Source organism: Cynoglossus semilaevis, chromosome 1 (assembly GCF_000523025.1).
Source record: "Cynoglossus semilaevis isolate Cse_v1.0 chromosome 1, Cse_v1.0, whole genome shotgun sequence".
Taxonomy (NCBI): domain Eukaryota; kingdom Metazoa; phylum Chordata; class Actinopteri; order Pleuronectiformes; family Cynoglossidae; genus Cynoglossus; species Cynoglossus semilaevis.
The window spans coordinates 17,444,830-17,469,721 of record NC_024307.1 but is presented as its reverse complement, the minus strand read 5'-3'; the positions used below and the strand labels follow the sequence as shown (position 1 = coordinate 17,469,721).

Below are 24,892 nucleotides of genomic sequence, written 5' to 3'. Positions count from 1 at the left end.
CACACACATGTAGATAGTGGTCACCTGCAGTGTAGTGGTCAGTTTGTAGCAGATGACCAACATGTGAATGAATCTCACTGTTGGAGTTAGCAGAGGATCAAAAAGGATCTGCTGTGTAATGAAACATCTGAATCTGATTCAGTTGACTGTGTGTGTGTGTGTTTAAAAACACACTGATGAGAAATAAAACTGGCATTTTTATGAAAGGTTTACACGAGATGTTTTTAGAATTATAATTGAAGATGTGCACGCGTGTGTGTGTGTGTGTGTGTGTGTGTGTGTTCATTAAAGCCAGTCTTAGTCCAGAGAGACTGTAGCTCTGCCAAAATGCCTGCAGGCTCAAAATCCACCAACTCTGTACCTGTTCATACACCTTATCTTTCATTCCACCCTTCCTTCCATCCTCCTTTCATTCTTTCTTAATTTTGCCTTGATTTCTTCTGTTCCTTCCCTCCCTCCTTCCCTCCTTCCTTCCTTCCTTGCTTCATTCCTTCCTTCCTTCCTTCCTCCCTTCCTTCCTTCCTTCATTCCTTCATTCCTTCCCTCCTTCATTCCTTCCTTCCTTGCTTCCTTCCTTCCTTCCTTCCCTCCTTCATTCCTTCCTTCCTTGCTTCCTTCCTTCCTTCCTTCCATCATTTATTCTTTCCATCTATTCTTTCCATCTTTCTTTCATTAATCAATTTTTCCTTCCTTTATTGCCTTCCTTCCAACCATCTGTCCATCATTCTACACCCACTGATTTTCTCTTTCTTGGTTGGTCTGATTCTTTTTTTTTTTAATTCAAGTTTGTGCCTATTTCACCTTTTTTAGTGTCCTGTTCAAATTGTATTTCTACCTCATTGCCTATTCTCTCCTTCCATCCTTCTCATTTCTTTCTTTTCTGGTGTTTTCTGTAGGAAACCGCGGTGTTCGGCCTTTACGTTTGTCTCTGCTTTGAATGAATCTCTCTTCCATCACCATCTCCCCCTTCTGTTTCTCAGCAGATGAAATCAAAGTCAGACTTACAGACCGGGTTTTCCTCACGGAGCAGGATCACCTCTCATCTCATTTTCAAAAGAGAAGCCTTTTAAATTTTAGGTCGCTGTGGAGATAACAGGATTTCCCTCTGACATTCAATAAACCCCGATCATTTCCAAGAACCGTCCGAGCATCCCAGAAAATGTAATCCCAAAATGTGGTGAAAAGGGAAGAATCCTAAGATTTAAGGTTCAGAGAGAAGCTGATCCCAGCAGTCGGAGCAGAGTTTGAGTTTGGGATGAAATTAAAGAGGCAGTGTTTGGGCTACATTTTAGATTGGTGATAGGTTGAGTGAAGACGAGGTCATGTGACTTACAGTCCAGGTGACTCTGTCTGATTCCTTCCACATCTTCAGCGTGGATGAACTGATAGCATCTCCTCCCTACGATGTCCACAGGTGTCAGGTCCATGTAGTCACTGATTCTGGAAAAGGAACAAAGAACAAAAATAATTCAGCACAAACTGAGAGAACTACAGTGGAGGTCCTCCATGTCATCTCACTGTGTTTGGATTATATATAGTTCCTGTTAACTGTCTCTGTAATTCCTGAATCATTTCTGAGAATTCCAATAATTTTTTACAGTACTTCATGTATGTGTTTGTTTGATTTCCTGTCAATTTCCAGTGTATGTATTATGTACTTCCTGTGCAGTCCCTGTTTGTTTATACATGTATTTCCCTAAATGTTTCCTGTTTATTTTATGTATGTTTCTATTGATTTCCTGTGTATTTTCCAGTTGTATATTGTGTATTTATGCTGTAATTCCACTACATTTCCTGTATGTATCATGTGTGTATGCTGTGGGTATTTCCCAGAGTTTCTGAGTTTCTTACATCCTCCTCTGTATTTGTTGAGTACTACTCGTGTCTTTCCTAAAACGTTTCCTTCGTTCATGTTTTCGTGTATTTTCTCTTTGTCACATGAGGAGCAGATCGTTCCTCTGTGTTTTCCAGATTTCCCATCGATTTTGTTAATAATCCTTTTCTCCATTCTTCATATATCGTTTACTTCCTGATTGTTTTGGCTTTGTCTTTAATGGAATCCCCCATCTGTTTACTGACACTTCATACTGTGTGTTGTCTGTTCTACTGTACACGATCCCTACGTGTATTGCTTTTTTTCTGTCGATTTTTGTCTTTCTCTCCTGTACAGTTCCCTGACTGTTTCCTGTGTTCTCCAAAAGACTTTTTCTTTATTTTTATTTGTGTTTTCCTTTTCTTGTGTCTATTTATTCACTGTTTCTTTACATTTTTGTCATTTTTTACATTTTCTTGTTTTTCCTCTGTACGTCCTGTGTTTGTGTATTTAAACATGGTTTCATTTTAGTTTCCATAAAATTTGATCGCTGCTCCTAATATTAAAAGAAGGTTAAAAATAAAACCTAATAAAATCGTACCACACACACACACACACACACAAAATACATCAGGTCTAAAAGCTTTAATTTGAACTAATTTGCCAGAGGACAGACAGAACCATTTCCTGCTTCTTCCTGATAGAGGGAGGAGAAAGTGGGTGAGGCAGAGGAGGGTGAAGGAGGGAGGGGGTGAAGATCACAACACAGCCTAGTTCTTCTTCAGAAAAAAAAATCCATCCTCCCATTTTCTTATTTTCTTAGAATCTCATCCTGAAAATGGCTCAGTAATGGCAGCGACGTTTGTCTGTTCTGTCTCTGAATGTCATCATCATCCACCTCTGCCTCCACCTACAGGTCTCTTTTCCCACCCACAGAAAAAAGTAATCTGTCTATCAATTCCCCCTTTTTTCTCTTCTTATAATAAAAACCTGAATCTTTTTTTTCTTTGTGTGTGTCTGGTGTGAGTGTGTGTGGCGGCCGTTAAGTCCTGATCCTGATCCTGATGTGTATCAGCTTTATCTGGACAGAGTGGAGCAGATAGATCCATCAGTGACATGTTTCCTGTTAAAGCAGCCAGCACTGGGTCTCTTAGCCTCATGAATACACACATCACACCTTCCTTTCCCATCTTGTTTTCCACAGAAGAACTAAAACGCGACTGTAATCCTGCTACAAAGTTTGACGCGGTTGCAGTGGAGAAGAATGGATGGATGAACTCTGTTTCTAACTTTAAAATCTGACGACCAAGGCTGCCTTCAAAAACATCCGGATGAACTCGACGACCAAGGCTGCCTTCAAAAACATCAAACTTTTTCAAATGTTCTTTTTTATTTTATTTTATGCAGGTGTAGATGTCTGCATCATCTCTAGCTTGTGACATGCCCCTTTTAGCAGCTACATTTTTAGCAATAGCAATGTGACATGCCCCTCTTAGCAGCTACATTTTTAGCAATAGCAACTGCTGGACTTGAGCTTAAGACTGTGATAACCTGAAGTCTGTGTCAGTTCTCGGTCATCGTCAACAAACCAGTTACAACAGGGAAACTGGGATGTCTTAGTTTCTGGTAGACCTCAAGGCTAGTGTGTCTAGCTAACGTAGCATCTACCTTCAAAAACCAGAGTCAGAGTGGCTGGTTAGAGAGGACGGTAACCTAGCACAACGACCTTAGTGCAGTTGCTAGCATCTTAAGTGTTTCACTAAAATAGACTCTTTATAGAAAAATAAAATAGACTTTATTGTGGAAGTCAAGCTGAATACAGTTACTGTGTTCATTGTCAGTGTCATAAATCAAGGTGCAGTGCGGCGTCACCTCAGCGTCTTCTCCTACCTGTTCTCACAGTAGACGATCTTTAGGTCCATGTTAACTCGGGTAACAAACATTTGGCAGTCGATTCGAACCTCGTTGATTGTGGGCGGGGGCAGTGCGTGGGCCACGACCACCATCCCCATGATCTGATTGGGCACCGAGCGACTGTGTGTCAGCGCCATCCTGATTCTCAGACGCCCCGTGACGTGGATCACCTGAATCAGGAAACGCAGATCAGAAAGTTGAGCTCCACAGAACAAACGAGCGTTTGATTAACTGCTGCCTCGTGTGGGACTGGGACTTTCAAATATACTGCTGGAAGACGTTGGACTACACAGGTCTTCTATGCAAAAATGTTGTGTGTACTCCCACAGGGTGTGTAAATAACAACACGTGTATCAACTGTGTACAAGATTATAATAATAATCAGATAAATCTTCAACATTTTTTAATGCAATGAATGTATTATTTCCACAGCCCTATTAAAAACTATTACAGTATGTTTAATAGTTAAGAAGCACCAGTGTGTGTGTGTGTGTGTGTGTGTGTGTGTGTGAAACAGTGGCTGTGCAGTGTGCAGTAATTTATTCATGCATGTTTATGGATGTTTATGTGCGTCTGTTGTCTCTTCTGTCATTTGGACGTGATGAGATTCTGCTATTTTTGTTTTTATTTTCTATTTTGGTTGTTTGTGGCTCAGGCTCAAGAGAAAGAGGAAATTAAAAAATGTTTTTGTTAGAATATAAAACACATTTAGTTCTCTGCCAAAGCTGATCCGATTGTCCAACCTGACAAATGTTTGCAGTTGTTTGTGTTTGTCGGTCGACGGTGTTTCTGACCTTGTATCCTGACGACTTGATGTGAACTCCTCTCTTGGTGAGTGTGGACTTCATCCTGATGAAGAAGGAACGTTCTAGAGTGTTGTCAGGAGACAGGAGGCTGGGGCTGCTGCTGGACTCCACTGAGGAACACACACACACACACACACACGATTAAATGAACATCTAGTGTAATTAATTTGAATAATCTGAAGTGACGCAGATTTAGTACAAAACTAAGTGGATCTAAGGAACGACGGAATAAGAGAAGGTGTTGGAGATGGGAAGAACAACAAAAAGATGATGATGATGATGATGGAGGAGATAAAGAAGAAATGAGAAAGAAGAGGAAAGAAGAATAAGTAGGAAGAGGAGCAGCCTGAAACTAAAGACAAAAGGAGAAGACAGAAAGAGAAGAACAAGGAGGACAACGACAGACGAGAAGAAGAAGAAAGAACAGAGAAGAAAGAATGACTGGGAGTAAATGGAGGCACAAAAAAAGGAAGAAAACAGAGATGAGGAGCAGGAGGAGAAGCTCAAACAAAAGGGTCAACGGGGAAAAGGAGGAGAAGGAGGAGGAGGACAGGAAGTAGGATGTGGGAGGTAAAAACGAAGGAGCAGGAGAGGAAAAGGTGAAGGTGGAGGAGGAGGAGCAGAGGGAGTGTAAGGAGAACCATCAACAAAAGCAGGAGCAGAAGATGAAGGTGTAGAAGGTTGATGTGTGGACTCAGAGGTGTTTTCTTATTCTGCTCCTTTTCCTCCTCCACTTCCTCCAGAGACAACGCTGTTACCGACACAGATTAGTTTTCACAAAGACGGAGAACATTCACTGCCACTCGGCTCCGGGACCTAATTATCTCCAGAGGGAAACTTTCCCGTCTTTGAAGGACAAACCATTAATTAAAAAAAGAACAACTCACCTACGCAATCTGCAATCTGCGGACAATAATACCCAGAGTGCACCGCAGCACGTACCGGCACGTAAGGCTGTCTCAGAGGGACGCCGTCTCACGCTCAGTCTAATTCAGCCAACACGAATCCTGTTTTCACTGATAAGTCGGTAAACGTGACGGAGACGAGACAGAGGCGAATGCCAAGGTTACGGAAAACAGAGCTCCACCAAGATTTAAACACCAAAGCTAAAAGTCAACTGGAACACGGCTTCAAACTTTCTGAATTCACCTTGTAAGTAAACTGTAAGGGGAGGCCAACGGAGGACGACATAAATGAAGCTTAGAATGTCCAACCAGGCTTCAGGTACAAAATAATAATACATATCTCTAATTGAATTTGTTAGCAAAAATTAGCTGTTAAGAAAGACAACCATTAACCTGAATAAAAAAAAATAGGTCAAAGGGAAAAAAAGATCAATATTGGACAAAAAGAGGAAGAAGCTCATGGAAAACTAAAAAAATTCAAAAACTGTACAAGATAAAACATCGTTCTTTTTTCTTTACTTTCTGTCAAATCTCTTCATCCACTGCTGTTTTTTCACTTTTCTTTCTTTTTTATTTGTTTCTCTTCTGTCCCTCCCTGTCTCTCTTGTTCTTCAAGGACATTTATATTATAAAGGATGAATTTGCATATTAATTCATTTCTTTCAATTTCTCAGATTAGATGTTGTCAACATGTATCAGCACTGATCAAAGCACGGCGTCCACCAGAGACCTCGTTCTGTGTGTGTGTGTGTGTGTGTGTGTGTTACTCCACAGGGACACATGACTACACTGAGGTCTGAGCAACATCTCAGCTGAAATGCTGTTTACATTTACCCAGCAGAAACGAGAGGTTTCTGTTGAAACATAGAATGTCTGACGTTTGAAAAGCACAAACAAATAAAAGCAACCGCACAAGACAAATATCAGATTGTTCCACTGAGGGGATGGAACCTGAACACAACGTCTTCTATGACATTTACACAAGAACAACCGCAAACAAACATCACTATCAACACTATCTTTGCTCTCTGTCAATATTTTTTCACATTTTATTCATTATTTTTCTCTGAATATAATAAATATAGTTAATAATAAATACCTAAATACAAATATATTTGAGCTACAATTGTTGTAATTGGTGTAATTTAATGGTTGGTCAAAAACATATTTGAGCTACAATTGTTGGTGTAATTTAATGGTTGGTCAAAAAACATGCTTAAAGCCTAACAAAAAACATTGCAGCTAACACTGACATATTTTTTGCATTTAAGTTTGAGTCTAAAGTTAGCTTTGTCAAAGCAGTATTATGATACTCAGTATACATTTGTCTAAAGTTTGCAGTGTAGCTAGATGTGTGTCGTGTTTGACATTCTTATAATCTCCTGTAAACATTCTGACTCCAATGGGTTTATATTCTGTTCCTAAAAGTCTTAAGTTAGCACACTTAGGCTAGCAGCACAATGCTAAATCAGTGAATTTCTTTACACAAAGCCAGTTCCTTATTCACTGTCCTTCACTTTTGTGTCTAAGACACACACACACACACTCACAGACACACACACTCACACGAACTCCAACAGTTGACTCTTGGACCTGCAGAACACCCCAACGTGTTGAATTTCCTGTCTTATCTTCCCTCTCACACACTGATAGCAAAGAGACAGACAGAGGAGCGTTTCATTTGTGTCTCAACGTCGCCCTGTCCTCCACAGCCCTTATCTGAAACAGTTCCGGCTCCTTTTGTAAACAGTCCCCACCTCGTTAAGAAGCCTAATTAGAAAAGTGGAATAATAATAATGGCATGTGATTGGCAATTGTGTGCTCTGAAGATGCCATTTAGAGCAGCGGCTCGGCGACAGTTTAATGAAACTTAACCAAAGGGATAATTTTGCTCAAGTAATAATCCTCTGCCCATGAAAAGTCCTTTGTTTTTCTCGAGTGGTTAAAAAAAACACACACACTTGTGGCACTGATTTAATTAAATGACTGAAATCATTGGGACTTATTTTTCCTTCAAGTGTGAAATTTTCAACAATATGCTGTGTTGAAACAGATTTAGCAGCATGATGCTAACATGTATACAGCATCAATCCAAAGCAGTGTGATGAAATGTGACTGAAAGCTTGAAGATAACAGTATGATATATGCTACTATATGTTAGCTGCTAACAGCATGATATATGCTACTATATGTTAGCTGCAGGTCAGTGTTACCAGTCAAATGTTGACTGAGTGATGTTAGCTGTTTTAATTTAAGAAGTCCCAATGTAGATGTGTGATAAATGATGCTAGCAGGCTAATGTAGATTGTCTAATTATTAAAAAGTCTAATGTCAGACAGGTAACAACAGTGTTTAATGTAAGGAGTCTGATACTAAAGGCTAATGCTAGCTTATCAGAGATCTGTCTATTACAAGTCAAATGTTTACTGTCTGTTAAATGACTTTGATTTTAGCAGTTTGATGTTGACAATGGAAACTTTTCTTATTTTCCCCCTACATTTCTTTACTTCTGCACGAAGAAATCAGTGATTGAGATTGGAAATTGGGTTAAATAGTGTATTAATTTCAATACAATTGTATTAGGGTAAAAACATTAAACTAAATAAATCATCAGAATTCCTATTGGTTGTTTCAATAGTGAGAAAACACATGCTACCCCTTTTCAGTAATCAGCTCCTTGTTGGCTAATTGTCCGCAGCGTCACCTTATTTCAACATCATACGTCTCTGATTATCATTGCTAATTATGCTATTAACACAATGGAGGGTGGAGGTGGTGGTGGGAGGGGGTCATTTGATTAATCGCTGAAATTCATCATAATTAGGAGAGTTTGCAGTCACCTACGTTTAATGTCACGCAGAACGATGGCAGCTGACCGCCAAGGGCAGACTCACGAAACGTGCGTGTACTTGTTGTGTGTGTGAGTGTGTGTTTACATTTGAAATGTCACTGACACTCCAGGCTTGAAGGTAAAGGTCAGATAAACACAGATATTAGCATCGTTTTACTCCAGAACCAACGTTTTGAAGCCAACCAAAGGTCTTGTCTCACCCAAGTCTTGATCTTATCTCCCTGACCCGACCTTTGATATGTGACCACCAGATGGAGCTCAGGCATTTGACGTGTCATTATCATTATCAACAGTGGTGTCATTCTTACGAGTAGAAGACTATAGAAGGTCAGGAAGTCAAGGTGAAATGTTTTCGCCTTTTTTGTCACTTCCTAACACACACACACACACACACACACACACACACACACTGAGTTACAATTTTCCATCCACTCTTGGCGACTCATCTGTGAAGATTCTCATACATGCACTTATACTGACGTTAGTCACTTTGTATCTTAAGATAAATGGAACCTCTTCAGTCTGTCGAGGGTGTCTGAATGAACCGCAGTTCCTCACTTGAACAGAAGGAGGATCAGCAAGACATTCCTGCAAGGTCGTTCCACATTTACAATAACAGTTTTGGCTCTTAGGCATTAAAGGAGCATTCAAAAGAGTTTGGAATAGTTAAAAAAGAACAGGTTCCATCAAGAGACATTCATTAAGTTGGGTATAAACTGAATTCCATCAACTGAAATTCAACATAAGAAGAAGAGCATTCAAAACTGTGAAGTAGTAAAAAAGTAAAAAGCAGCATCCACAGAAGTTTGGTATAAAAATAGCTTCAAACTAGAAAATCATTAGTTATAGTTTCATTAAAAAATATACATAAAAAATTGTATTTATGGACCTTCTTTTGGTATAAATTATGGTATTTTATTGGTATAAAATTTGCTTGCATCAGAGTTTGCTAAGACAGAAAAAACAGCTATAGTGTTTTGATAGGAGCATCAATCAAATATGTTGAATATAAAAACAACACCAACAAACAAACCAACATGTCCTACATGACATGGTGACAGCGTTGTTGTGAGGGCTCTGGAAGCCTCAGTCACCACAGTGACTGGTTCAGATATTTTAGGATATTTTTGTTTTTCAAACTGCTAATTTCTGATGCTGCCTCTCAACATTCCCCATTCCACAGCATAGACAGTGACTAATGTTTTCCAAAGATTCGTCCACCTTCAACGTAACATTCTGGTCGATATCTGGTGAAAACCACGCCCACATTAATCTGCTCAGCCTCTTTTTTGCCCCTTTGTTTCTCTGACTACGCCCTCTGCTGGCTCCGCCCCTTTCTTAATCACTTCCCTCTCCTCTTCATGCAGCGGATCGATCACCTGCTGCCTGTCACATTTGCACCATTGTATGTTAATAATCTTTTTTTGTTTTGTTTTTCTAAATGTTTATTTTTTTCTAAGATCTGGTTTAGCCAGAGTTCCATAAAACTTCTTGGAGCCAACCCCTGCTGGGCAGCTGGGGTACTGTAACAAAATACACATTTACCTGCCATTTAAAAGCAGTTCTTTTAAAAGAAACCCCAAAGTAACCGCCCCCTAGTGGTTAGCTAAAACTTCTGTCTGATATCAAAAGCTTCCAGTACAAGGCAGCATTTATTTAATTATTTATTTATGGCATATTCTGATAATATGTTAGCAGAAATGTCTGAATAATTATGTAAACAGGATTATTACCCAGGGTGCACATCTCCTCCTACTCCTCCTCCTGGGATCTCCTCATACAAATTCATACATACCCTCCTCCTCTTCCCTTTTTTTCCTTTTTATTCCTGCTCTTTTTCTCTGCTCAAATTAACATTAAACACATACATGAATTCTAATGCTCTCTCTCTCTCTCTCTCTCTCTCTCTCTCATTGTCATTGCTTCTCGCCCCTTTACATTCACACTCTTCCCTCCCAAACCATCTTTTTCCATTTCTTTTTCTTTTCCCTGGCTGATGCTTTTTTCTGTCTTTCTCCTTCTTTTGAACAAATTAACATTTTGCTAAACGCCCGCTCTCATTCAAACACGTCCCTACATCCCTGGCCTCCTGCTCCTCCTTTTCTTTCTTTCCTGTTCGATCTCCTTTATCTTTTTCTTATCCTTTCCTTCTGAACGTATTAACGTGGGAGAACAAACACCTTTGTCCTCACTGCTCCTCCTCCGACTACTTTTCCTCAGCGGTGACATTAACACCTAGACATTTATTTAAAGCCTCCTCCTTTTTTGCATTGTTATGGCTAATGCATTATACAACGAAAAAAGGTTGTGGCTTACCAAGGCAAGTACAGCCAAGTTCTCTTAAATACAAAAAATAGATTAAAAAAAAAAACTGGAGATGTCCCATAATGTCGGCCGATTTCAATAATAAAAGCAATAACAACCAAATAAAATAATAACTGGATTTGATCAAATGTGTGAATAAATGTTTTTGAGGAGTTTACCAGCGCATGATTGATGAGCCAATCAAACCGTGCCATGAGGCATAACGACAAATGGCTAGTGGCTATCAGCTAACAAGCTTGCCCACCGGATTAAGTCATTTCTGTGCTTTGACATTAAGTATGGCCCTTTGCAGTTTGGTATTAATAAAGATATTGTTGCCATAAAGTAAAAAAAAAAAAAAAACCCAACAAGTTAGATAGAAAAAAAGAGCCAAAAAGTAGTTTAAAATTTGGCTAAAAACTCAAATTGAAATAAACCCAAAACTCAGAAAAGGTACCAAAAACCAAAATTGGTGAAGGAACTCAAGTTAACTGCCAATAAAACTTCACCTAAAATTGAAAATGTTTTCCCTGCAGAAAATTTTGACTTTTTAAAACTTTTGCTTGAGAAGAAATACTTTCACATCCCTGGCTTCCCAGAAGGTGGCGCTCAAGTAAGTAGTTATTTTGTTAGACGGTGTAAGCAGTGTCAAAGATGAGGTTTTTGAAAACTCTCTTTGTATTTGTCTCTGTGGACAAACCCACACACGTCCTCTGTTTCTACCTCCATCTCTGGGAGTTCACTCTTCTCACTTAGAGGTTCGCACAAATTCAAAGAAACCCCTCAAATGTAGAAGTCCAATTAATTTAAATCCAGTCCCGCCCCTCCCCCTGCAGCTCCCCCATCCTCCTCCCCCGTCAGCAGCACCAATCAGCCGAGAACAAATCCATGGCAGATCTAATTACCACACTGTCTCCAAAGACTGCGGCGGCCGCAGAGCCAATCTTCTGCTCTGTGTTTGAACAGGCTGATGAAGTGAGGGACGAGATGGATATCAAGTCATTTTGTTTAATTTATAAATGGATTTCCAGCTAATACTGAAATTATCATCAGCCCAGGAGAAAGAAAGACAGACGGAAGACAGGAGACAGGAAGAGGAGCGCCTGGGAATCCTAGACGTTTGGTGTTGGAGACAATGATGACTGGAAGGTTGGAAAGAGGAAGGATTGACAGTGTGGTTCTAGAAGAACACAGTTACCCATTTGTGGTTGGGATATGGTGCTTATATTACAAATGTGAAGTCTGAACTATAGAGGGAATAAGACTACTGGGTGACACGCATGTTAGCTCACAGAGAGACTATAAACTGCAGGCCTGATACTGCCTCTTGTGGTCGGTGTGTGTCACTGATGTAAATGTGAATGAAGGCAGCAGCAGGAAATGAATCCCGTGTCCATCAGTATGAATTTCCTCTGATGGACTTTGATGTCCGAGAGTCTGTTCACTGTTTTATCACACTGTTAAATGGACGTGGTCAACAGTAAACGGGAGTTGATTAGATGCTAACTCCCACAGTGAAGTCCATAAAGAAACGTGTCAATTTGAACTCACAGATATACAAGTATCTGGTTCACTGCTGCCTCTTGTGGTATGTCAATTTGAACTCACAGATATCTGGTTCACTGCTGCCTCTTGTGGTCAGTTTGTGTCACTGGGGTGGTCTAAAAGGTTGATCTGGAGAATGTTCTTGGCCTTATCATTATCATAAGGTTTGAACCTTTGACCTTTTCAACAGGAAACTCAAGTTTACAAAACACCTCCCACCCTCTGATCCAGAAATTTGAATTAGAACCATAAACAGCAGGGTTTTTTTCTGTTTTTTTTCCTACCTGGTTCAGGAGTCTCAGAGTGAGAGGACGATGAATGTGAGGACGCTCCGTCTTCATTGACGGCTCCCTGTGACAGAGACATCCCTCGTCCTGGAGGCAGTTTCATTCCCAGCTGCTCTGCCATCTCCACGTGATCACCAGGGTGGACGTAGTCGAAGACGCTGCTGCCCGTCAGCTCCACCTAAGGAAAACAAGGGAAACAACAATCATTCAACGAAACTTTGGGGAAAGTTATTGTCCCTGTGTCCCTATAAACAGGTAGTGACGTATCAAAGTGTGGTCACGTCAGATACTGAGACACAGCGTTATCTTTCACAGAGAACTTCATAGTTCATAGTTCAAATATGCATTTTTAGCTTGCAGGGACACAGTAGCCAAAGGGTTTTTTTTTTGCTGCCTCGTGTGGTCAGAATATGTAATTGAGGATAATTGGAACAAGAGGTTTAAAATACTGAAGACACATTTGTCATGGAATGATGGAGGCCATGGAGGATCAACAATACCTTTTTATAACATCAGAATTTGTTGGATTAACTTTTGTATCGGTCAGAAAATCATCTAACCAAAACTAAACACACACACACACACACACACATATATATATATATATTTAAATATGTTAGAAATTTCTTTCTGACAAGGAGCCAACATAGAAACGTTTAAACTCTCCCACACCAGCCAATAGAAGCTCAGAGAAAATGATCGATGACACAAGCTCAAATGGATCTGGGAGCTGATGGTTCCCTACTGCCCCATGTGGTCAGTGAGGTGAAAATGATTCAGACAGCAGCTCCTATGACTTACTGTAAAATCACTGACAAAAATAATCAGTTTGTCAAATTAATTTGGAGTTTGGGGAGTCATTTTTTTGTTGTTGTTGTTGTATTTCAGTGTGAGGTGTTGTTGTTGACACTTTAGTTCTGTCCAACAGTTGACTTTCTGTCAAAGATCTCAGCCTTCACAACGTTTCTCCTTCTGAGACCTCTGCTGTTTAAGCCTTGTGTCCCACCCAGACAAAACACTGCAGGTGAAAATAAAGAAAAAGAAAACATTATAATGGTATTAAATCAGCGCCGCAGCCTCTGAGGAAAAGGCTGGAAGGTGAAGATGATGTATGGAGGCTGGAGCTGCCAAGGTTTCTGCCTGATTAAAAAACTTTGGGCTGCCATTCATCTTCAGGTTCATCTCCAACACGTGCTGGAGTAACAGAGAAGATAAAAAAAAAAAAAAACCTGACAGGAGCAACAAAAGTGTCTTTATTTAACTTTTTTTAAGTTTCTTAACATGATTGGACTAGAATTAAAGGGCATTTTGTGTTTTTACTTTTTTTTTAGAGGTTTTTAGAGGATCATTGGTTTGATCAGCTTTGTTGCCACAGATCCTCTAATGTAAATCAAATCTGACCATTATTTACCTACTGTTTCCTTTATATCACCATCATTCACTGATGATGAGCCTTTTGGATCATTTTTAACTTTGGCGTCACATTTACGTCTTTATGCTGAAACTTGATTTTTGAACAGAGTAGCTTTGTTTTCTATTTGTAGTTGTTGTTAGTTGGTGGTAATCTCTGCAGTTTTTAATTCATTTTTTGTTGTTTCCACATGAATTCTGGTTAATTTTAGCAGTAAAACGGAGAAAGTTTTTTTTTTATAATTTAGGCTGAACTTTGATTTTGTTTAAAATCTTTGTTTTGTATATTAATAGTACAGAAATGTAAATCCTGTTGCTGTTTAAGGTGTAAACATGAAGAGAAGCTCCCGTGGTACTGGGTGTCAATGAGCGTGTGTGTGTGTGTGTGTGTGTGTTTATAGATGCGTGTGCGTGTGTAAGATGGTTTGTTTCTTAATCATCACTTCCTGCTTCAGATGAGACTTTATGAAGGAACTAAATTGCTTTAAAGGGATTTCTTATTAAAAGGATTACAGCCATGTAATCCCTTTGTCCCAGTGGACGCCCAAAACCTGGAGACACACACACACACACACACACACACACACACACACACACACACACATTTGTGATTAGCTCGTGAAATTAACATTCTTTAACAAAGACCAACATTATATGACACCAGTGGAAGTCATCAACATTAATTGTGTGTGTGTGTGTGTGTGTGTGTCTAAGACTGGGGTTCTGGCTTCGCTCCATGGTCTCATCTCCAATTAACAAAGAAAAAAATCTGCTTCTGTCTTCACTAATGAGCATCTTTAACATGAAGGAAAGAAGAAGATTATTGGATTTATTTGTATGACAAAGAAGAGGGAGCAGTAGGAGGAAGATGAGGACGAAGAGGAAATGGAAGAGGAAGAAGAAGTTAGAGATAAGAAGTGGAGGAAGAGGTAGTAGAAGAAGAGTCGGAAAAGATGAAGATGTTACAGTTATATTTTCAGCTCTGCAATATTTTTGTTTGGTTTGTTCTGCTAAGGAATTAGGAATAAATATCTAGGCTAACTTTTGGTTAATTGTAGAGAATTTCAAGTAAAAATTTAGAACATTTCAAGGTCACACACACACACACGTGTACACACACACACACACATGCCGAGGAGGCCTATTGTTTTCTCTGTTTTAACAAGAGCAAAGGAAACGGGAAGTGTGATTTGGGATATCAAAATATTACCTAATTTGTAAAAAAAAGAACTTCCTTTTTTAAAGATTAAATTCCTGTTCCATTCCGGTGACTCATTCATAAGGACATTCCTCATCTTTTGGTACATTTTTTGCACAGCAGGAACCGGGAAAACCAAGGAGAAACTGGAGGCCAAAGTAGAATTGTCTAGAGAAGAGGAGGTTAAAGGTCGAGGACGAAGGCAGGGATCTCCAAGATTTGTAGATTTGATGGAGAGGTGAAGCAGCGATCCCCTTGTTCATTATATAAAAGAGTGTTTTATACAGTATTAATGTAGGTCTAGAGTCATGTAGACAACCAGGACACTGTACCATACACAGCTCTTAGATTTAGCTTTTAATTCAAATGGAAAGGTTAAATAAGAAGAGATTTGGTCAAGCAACACTCACTTACACACACACACACACACACACACACACACACCCTCGCAGCAGCTCCTCCGTAGACCCCATAAGAACTGCCCAGCCTGTATTGCAGACGTCTGGTCTGAAGATTGATTTTCTGACTGGTGTAGCGGAGGACAGACCTAATCTGGTTGTCATGTGACTTTGTGGAGATAACGGTGATCATTTGAAGAGACTCTGACTACCTTTGAACGAGATTCCATTCTAAACCACAGGGAGGAGACAGCAGTGCAGTGTTTCTGGTACTGAAGGGTTTTTTTATTATTATTTGTAAGTGTGTATGTGTGGGTACAGTGTGCGCACACACACACACACACACACACACTGAGTGCCCATATCCTTGTCAACAGCTCAGAGGATGACAAATGAACGCTCCATTATGAACTGTTGGCTGCTGCTGCTGTGTGTTTGGAGGTGTGTGTGTGTGTGTGTGTGTGTGTGTGTGTTAGTGAATGAGTGTATGTGTGTACTTGTCAGGACGGCTCTGATAAATGGTGATTTATTAGTCAAAACAAAAACACACAACAACTGAATGCAATCACATCATCAAGAAGAAGGAGAGAGAAGGGGAGAGAGGGAGAGAGACATAGAGAATTAATGGAGTGAGTCCCTGAGATTAAAGACTTCCTGTTTCTTTAATGTAAACTCATATGAATTGGATTCTCTGTGTTTGTGTCGTTTGTTTTTATTTACCGCTCACACAAATGTGTGTGTTGTCCTTCATGATTATCTGTTCAATCCCTTTTACGCAAATCTTACACAGTGACTGTAGAAGCAGTGCATTGTGGGTACCCATGCATTCTGAAGCCGGTGTTGATATTCATATGCACACTTATATATTTTCAAAATGCAATACATTCAACCATTAGGGGGCAGCGGTTAAATATTAGAGCTTAACAGTAACAGGGGACAGGAGCAGCACCCCCCTCTGGAATATGGGGCTCCAGACAACATGTGGCCCATACCAACAGCCCGTCCTGTGTACTGTAACTGGTCAACAGGTAATCATTTGTAATACAGTTAGCCACCAGGGGGAGATGCTGATGTTACAAACTGATTTAGACACACATAAGTACATCCCATATGTGTGTGAGACAGCCACACACACACACACACACACACACACATGCACTCCTACACGTGCACTACCCCAGTCTTGAACCCTCCAAACAAATGAAATCTCCTCAGTACAGAAGAATAAGCAGCAGTGGATGAATTAGCATCAGAAACATGATAAAAACCGGCTCAACAATTGTGTCCTTATCACAGTCCCATAATGCACTGGGAGGCAGGGATTGGCCCACGGCGTTTGGACTCTTTGACTGGAGGCTTATCGTCGTCTGGGGGCCACACACTCTTAACGCTCAAAGACCACCGTCATTGTTGTGAGATTTGCGCAGAACAGAGAAGAGATTTCAGGATCTTAAAAAGACGTACAGAGGATTTGGAGAGAGGGCGAGAGACTGTGGAACTGTATGGGAGAGAGAGGGGACGGGAAGGTCGGACTAAAAGCTGATCAAAAGTATAAAATGAATAAGGGAACAGAGTCGGTAAAAAAAAAAGTCTTAAAAATATATTCAGTCATTTCGTTCTTTTGTTCAGCATGGGCAGCAGCAATTAACCATCAGGGGGCGCCAAAACCAGTGAGAACATTACAGAAATATTGTTTTAGAATGTTTTTTTGTTTTTTCTTGGGAAAAAAAGCAAAGTAGACTTCATTAATAGTGAGTTCCATTATTCCTGACCTTACCTCATTAAAACATAGGTTTACACTGAGCCTTAACCTTTAGCCATATGTTGATAAATGTTAAATGTGCTCTGGACGGTGTACTTTTCCAGCTACATCTGACCTGTTGTTTAATTTAAACAAACATTTTTCAGACAAAGACTCAACAATAGCATTGACCATTAAACTACAGTTCTAACAATGTTCAATTCATCTCACCACCAGCTGACCACTCTCCACTCTACAGCCCAACATTCACACACTGATCCGACCAACGGGTCGTGTGTGTTTGTGTGCATGTATTGTATGTGTGTCTACGGGACACTTTGTTTGGGTGATTCAAGTGTGTCGCTGCAGCCGCTACGTGTCCCCACAGGCTTTTAAATGCACACACACACACACACACACACACACACACAGGTGCTCCCTCAGGATCTTTACATTCTGTTGCTGTGACCTTGACAAAAACAACACACATTCTCGGTCTTTGCAGTGGTTTTAGCAGCAGCAGCATTAGCTTTAAGGAATCCACCTAACACCGTGTTGCCACAGCTTCAGGTGTTGGTTTAGAAGAATAGTTAACACACGTTACTTGTTCAGTCAAATGAAAACCTGAGCACATTTGATATCCGTTTACAGCAACACGCAGCAGAGAAACACAGGCAGACAAAACAATGGGACATAAAAGGTTTATTATAGTTTAGAGACTGGAACTGGGATTAACACCGCACGGGGGGTTAGAGCTAGCACTGAGGCAGTGAAGAGGCCTCAGAGTCTGACTCAACTTGAACTAGAGGCAGATGTGTCTCACATGTCAGGGCCTTCGCTGTGTAACTGCTAACGCTACAATCTTTTTCTAACTGGGACGATTTCTGGGCCGACTACAGCTGATTTCTCTAAAATATACACAAGGAACGGCTACATACAAGGACTAAATACATATGTATTGTGTTGCACTGAAAAAAAAAGTATTTCGTACATGTTCAACGTGACATTAGCAGCAGCCTCAGCAGCAGCAGCAGCAGTAGCAGCAGCAACCTCAGCAGCAGCAGCAGCCTCAGCAGCAGCCTCAGCAGCAGCCTCAGCATCAGCAGCAGCCTCAGCAGCAGCAACCTCAGCAGCAGCAGCAGCCTCAGCAGCCTCAGCAGCAGCAGCAGCAGTAGCAGCAGCAACCTCAGCAGCAGCAGCAGCCGCAGCAGCAGCAGCAGCCGCAGCAGCAGCAGCAGCCGCAGCAGCAGCAGCAGCCTCAGCAGCAGCAGCAGCAGTAACAGATCAGTATGATTATGTATGAGTTGTGTATTAGACAGGGATTTAGGGAACATGAGCTGAAGTGTATCTGTGGTTTGAATCTGCAGCTTCACTCTGAGTCTGACGCTGAGGCTGTTTTATCTGAAATGACTTTATGTTTGTTTTCAATTTGTGCGAGCTCTCTCTCTCTCTCACACACACACACACACAGATCAGTTGTGCGGGTGTGTGCTGCTGAACACTTTTAATATAAAAAGAGTAAAACCTCACACTAGTGATTTATGACCGTCTTGCTACATTTCCCATGATGCAATACTGACGAGATGTTAAGTCAGTCTAGATGTTAAGTTTCACTTTAAAAACTGAAAAACCTTAGATCTGACTAGTACTGGACAAGGGGTGGCTCTGGGACCAGGACTGGGACTGGAAGTAAGACCAGGGTCTAGAATTTGAGTTTTGGCTTAAACTGGGATAAGGATTAGGATTAGGACTAAGACTGGATAGAAAATTGATAAATAAATGGTAGCATATAAAAGAGGGAGATCAGTGGTTCTCAATCTATGGAACGTGGACCACTGTTCAAAGTCCCTATAGCGGGACTATATATATATAATATATAATATAGAGTTCTTTACTGAACAACGTAGAGCTGTGCTGCTGTAGTTTATTGTTGGTCCTAGTGGTGGTACTGGGAGAGAGTAAACAGTGTAGGGAGCTGCAGTAAACTGAACCACAGTTCAGAACGAGGAGTAGCTCCACGAGGCAGGATGACCTGACCTTTGTGATGTCACCTACACAGGGTCAAATGTGCCAGATCTTGGCAAAAATCTCAAAGATCTCAAATACTGAGATCCACTCAACATTTAAGGTGAGATTTTAGAAATCTTAAGAAAGAAATCAAAGGTATATTTTTGGTCATTATTTGAGGCTGTGTCGAGCAGGCAGAGTGGGGCGGGCGGGGCAGGGAACAGCAGGGCGGCGAATCAAACTCACCCAGGCAGAAAAAAATTCAGAGTTTACACAACAGTGAGGAGGAGAAATTAAAGATGATTTTTATTTTCTTTATCTGGAGGAGAATTCATTACCTGGCACAGGAGCAGGAGCTGAGCGCTGTCAGCCAAGAGTAATGACTCGTCTAAGTGATAGTGGGAGACACACGTGCACGCTCACGTGCACGACTACACACAGCTGCATTATAAACACCTCGTCCTGGTGGTGTTGTACTCCATTCTGCTTTTTGATGCAATGCCATTAAGGCGGTGAATTCCTGTTAGCAGAAGGTCTGGGGTACGAACGCTGGTGAAACGTTAGATTTGACAAAATATATTTAATAGAACCTCACTGCATTAGTTTAATTGTTAGAAAATATTTGAACAAAAAAAAAACACACGTTTTAAGAACATATCTCCCACACGGGTCCAAGACAAAAGATTATCTCCCAGTGACAATGGAATTATCTAATACTGCCTCATGTGGTCAGTTTGTGTCAGTGAAGATAATTAAAAATATATCGTATTTATTTAAAAAAAAAACATTTTATGGTATTTAGCCAAAGTAACCTACATGAGGACGATTAAGTATGTGGTCTCACTGGGACTCAAACCCAGGACCTTTTGCATGTAAGGCAGAGGTGATTAACACAATGAGACCACTTTAATATTTTAGAAAAAAAGCAACACTTTTCTTGACAGCTGTCACAACAACCTACAACCTACAATTGGAAAACACTCTACCTGAAAGTTTATTAGCAACACTTTTCTTAACATCTGTCACAGTTTGACCTACAACTGGAAAACACTCTACCTGAAAGTTTATTTGCAACACTAGTTACACCAACTGAACACAGGGGGCAGCGATAAACTGGAAGCTTCTCTGTTTAGGCTAAATTTGCAAAATTTTCTGTGTGCTTTTGTGGCGGAGCAGCACGTTGTTCTCTGCCTAACTGTGAGATAAAGCAGTGAACATATTCTCAGGATGTTTTTAATTTAATTCGATGCAGATTTTATCATTTAATTAATTTGTTTTTAATCTCTCTCCTGCACCAGAGTACACAAAGAAGTGACTTCATCATCAGCACATGGAGTTGCTGGTCCATTTTGGTCTGTGTCAACAACTTTCTGTGTAGTAAACTGTGACTTCGTGAGTTTTCAAAACTCTGCTAAAATCACACAAACTGGCCACACGAGGCAGCGATGAACCTGCACCGCTCAAGTCCTCGTGATCTAAAAACTCTGATTCTCTCTATGGATTTCTGTGTTTAGAAAATAAAACAGATGATCAGCTTTATTTGCTTTTGTTAAAAAAACATTAGGGGAATTAAACAAATAAGAAATTTAGAGACTGAATAGAACATAAACTAAATTTTCTTCTCACCAGCTTTGTTTTCCGACCTGACTTTTGTTTTCCTGCCTCAGTTATCAGTTATTCAGAGCAGGTGCCAGGTCATATTTAAACTATAAATGTCATTAGAGTTCCCGTCTATCTATAATGGATCCACATTTGGAAGCAGATTAAGGCCAACGCGTTGTCTCTGGTTTTTCCTCTTTCAGACTCGTAATGAACGGAATGATAACGCTGCGTAATTGTGATCTGTATTTGGCCGCTTTGCCTCCTGCACTGTCTCTGTCCTCGCTTTGTCTTTTTCATGTCTGTCATTCAATCATCAATGGTTGTGATGCAATTTTAATTTCCCTTCTTCGCCTGGTGATTATTATAGCTAATATTTATTGATGTATAAGAACTATGGGAAACAATGTAACATGTTCTTCAAAATAATGAAATTGTAAAAAATGAATAAAAAGATATTCAAGGAAATTGACAATTATTGAAATAATAAAATTATTCAGAAGTAATGTTTAAGAATGTAAATAATAATAGATATTCTAACACAAATTATTTATATTTGTGTTAAAACAATGTGTTTTATTTAAAAACAAACAGTTTCAATAAATACAAAAATCCTGAATTTGTGATTTGTATCTTCATTTTGCTGCTAAACATATTTTAAATCAGGAAAGTGTGGTTGAAAAAAACCCAACAACACTCAATCAGGTACAACATGGTCCACAAAGAATATTGACGATTTTCTTACAAAGAGCCGATGAACTTGCTGTCTTCTGCTGCCTCTTGTGGTCAGTTAATGTAACAGAGATAAATTTAAAGGAGAGAAAACGTAAACGGTCACCAGACTGGACACAGTAGTTTTTGAAACACCCCAGCCTCCATTCTAAATTCATGCATGTTGTTTTGTGACTTCAGCGATTCAAAATCAATCATCTACACACACATCAATGACACAAACTGACCACAGGGGGCAGCAGTAGATCACATACTCCTGTGTTCTTCAAGGAGAACATCAGTAACTCTCTCCAGGGGCCTTGGTGAAGGGGATTGTTCAGTAAAACTAACATACTTGTTTCAGGCTGGTTCTGTTTAAGTGACCAAAACCCAAACACACTTCAACAAACCCTGAACTATCCCTTTAAGACAGACCATCAATCACAAATCTGTGGCTTTAATCTTTCATCTATGTATCGCTTTTCTGCCACTTTCATTACAATCCACAAGGGTTAGACACACACACACACACACACAGAGAGAGAGAGAGAGACAGGCAGTGCTGGTGAGGAGGAGTTATGTCGACATGGAGCAGCATCTGCTCGGCAGCTCCAGAATGACACCGATTTGCACTTAAATGAGTGGATTTAAGTGTGGCTCTGCCATTACCACTGGGCCAAATGTGATCCCAGTGTCTTTATCCTGTATTACACCGAGGAGCAGGAGGAAGAGGAGGAGGAGGAGGAGGAGAGTGAGGGAGATTAGACCAGACATGAAGAGATAAAAAAAGAGAAAAAGGTGGAGCTGAGAGGACGATCAGAAGGAAATGATTCGAGGAACAATCCGTGACAAATGTCTGGAATAACCAACACAGGTCATTAACGGAACTAATCCAGGTTCTGACACGTCTGGAGCAAAACACTGCACGGTCCACAGCTAAGACAACACAAGTTTAAGAACGCTGTCATGCCAGGGTGGTTCAAGTGTTGAACTGGGCACAAAACACTGACATTTTCACATCATTTTTGGTTTGGTTCATTTTCAAAGTGCACTTTTAAAGTGGACCAAACTGTCTGGACATCATCAAACAGATGAAACAGCAACAGCTGCAGGTTTGGAGCGGGAACGCCCAAAACAAGTATCAAGCAGGAGGGAAAACAGCATGAGGTGGAAATAAAAATGATGATGTGATCTGAGTGAGAGACTCTTCTGGTCCAAGTGATCCCTGGGAGATCAGAGCCCTTTTTGACCTTGGTTCTTTAACTTCTCGACCGTTCTAAGAGCAAGCAAAGATCTTTTAGGGATCTGATGAGAAGGTCCTCCTGATGAGACTTCTCCAACCATCCAATAAAGGAAAGAATCGATCCACACTGTTCTTCATCTAAAGACTTTACAGTCATTTTCCTGGAACTTTTTTGACAGGCTTGAGCTAAGAACCTATATTAATTCAGTTTCCTGAATTACAAAAACGAGAACGTCCGCCTTTGTTTTTTTTGTACCTACTTGCCTCCTACTGTCTCATCCCTCTATTGTTATTTTCCTTCCTTTCCTCCTCCCTCATCTTTTTATCCTTCTCTATTTTCCTTTCCTTTCTCCAACATCTACCAGTTTCTCCAACCCTTCGTGACTCTCCTCATTTTCTCGATCTCTCGCTCCTCCTCCTTCTCCTCTTGATTAGTTTCTCCCTCTAGCTCCCCCTCTGTACCTCCTCTCTCTCACTTATCTTCCACCTTCCTTCTCCTCCCCCCCCCCCCCCCCCCCCCCCAGGTGTTTTGCGGGGATAAAGGATTGATGAAGCCATCAACTCCCTGCTCTTGACATTTACAAAAAACCCTCCAAGCAAACGCCTCCTTCCCTCTGAGCCCCTCCCTCTCCTCTCTCTCCTTCTCTTCCTCTCTGGCGTTATCTCTCCACAGAGCTACCTCGCCCATCCTTCGCCCCACCACATCATTAAGACGCAGTAATTAGGGCTCATTTGTAAAGCCAGTGTAAATAAAGGGCCCATAATGGTCGGGGTATCACTCACACCGAGGCGTAAACTAGACATTTGTGTGTGTTTGTGCGTGGCTCTGTGTATGTGTGTGCATGTGCGTGTGTGTGTGAAAGACATTAGCACATTAGCTCATGTGTCATTAGAGTGCGTTTGTGTGTGTGAGTTAGAAAAGTTGTGAAACAGACAAAGTATGTGTTTGCGATATGTGAGACAGAGATAGAGGCAGGAGTTGATTTAGAAAAGCTGAATTAATCACTCTGGGTGTGTGTGTGTGTGTGTGTGTGTGTTGGCTGACAAGATGCATTAGGAAATTAGTGCTCATGTCATTAGCCTGCGTGAGCGAGAAAAGGACATGGATTTCACAGCTTCATATTTCCAGAACCATTTAGAAAAGAAAGAGAAAAAAAAAGAATTTGTTTTCAATAATCTATTTACAACAATGTATTGATTTATCCCACTGTTTGACACATCTAACAAGAAAAAAATGTAAATGATAAATACCCACTCATTTCCTGCACAGAAACCAAGTGAGAAAATCATTTATTTTATCATCCCAGGCCACAGGTGTTTCTGATTAACTGCTGCCTCCATCATTTAGTTCAACTGTGTCTTTTTGACGTCACTGCCGACAAAAAGACACAACCGTAGACCAGCAGCCCCAGCTTGTTATTGATAAAAAACACCAAAAAACACCAAACGTAAGCTCAAATATTTTATTTCACGTTGGTGTTTGAAATCTTTGGTTTCAATTTTAACCTCAATGTCAGAAAGAGATCAGAACAGACAACAGTGGAGCAGCAGCTGTGTCCACGCGCCATCAGAACGCTGATGTCCTGAAATACTTTGAGTCTGACTTTCTACAGTTGGAAGGTGAATTTCTCTTGACTGCATTTCTCAGTCAGCACTGACTGTGAAGCTATACTTCATACAACACATTCAAACACTGCAGCCATTAATGAACTGGGCAGAGAATATCAGACTTCCTGAAGTTTTCAAAACTCTATTTCATTTTCACATCACACGTCTCAAACATCTGAAACTCCCAGTCTTCTGATCAATATGTTTTTCTATCGATCGCCACAGCAGCCAAGTGTCAATCAATCTGCAGCTGTCCATAAAAATGATTGCTCGTCAATGTGTTTATTTGCATTAAATGATCTTAATTAACATTCACGGGGTGTGTGAGTACACACAATCTCTCTCCCTCTCACACACACAAAGACACACAAAATTGTATACTGAAACTTTTATTTTAAAGATGGCGTCCCCTGGTTTTAGGATGGTTCCATTTTTATTTTTGAAAACTGCAATATTATATTTCTGTGTGGATGAACAGAGAGAGAGAGAAAATTAGTTTTCACACACACACACTCACGCATACACACACACACACACACACACACACACTTT

At 40.4% G+C, this 24,892-nt stretch overlaps 1 protein-coding gene across 4 annotated transcripts in view; it reads right to left on the bottom strand.

The window, feature by feature from the left end:
• The window catches only part of npas3 (neuronal PAS domain protein 3), a 152,055-nt gene that overhangs the window by 15,422 nt on the left and 111,741 nt on the right, over positions 1–24,892 (bottom strand). For all 4 annotated transcript variants that reach the window (XM_008315565.3, XM_017034430.2, XM_017034437.2 and 1 more), the window contains 4 exons: positions 12,423–12,603; positions 4,522–4,643; positions 3,704–3,897; positions 1,334–1,440 (listed from right to left, as the gene is read on the bottom strand). In XM_008315565.3, coding sequence (XP_008313787.1) covers positions 1,334–1,440; positions 3,704–3,897; positions 4,522–4,643; positions 12,423–12,603 — 604 coding nt within the window. The remainder of the gene's footprint in view (positions 1–1,333; positions 1,441–3,703; positions 3,898–4,521; positions 4,644–12,422; positions 12,604–24,892) is intronic.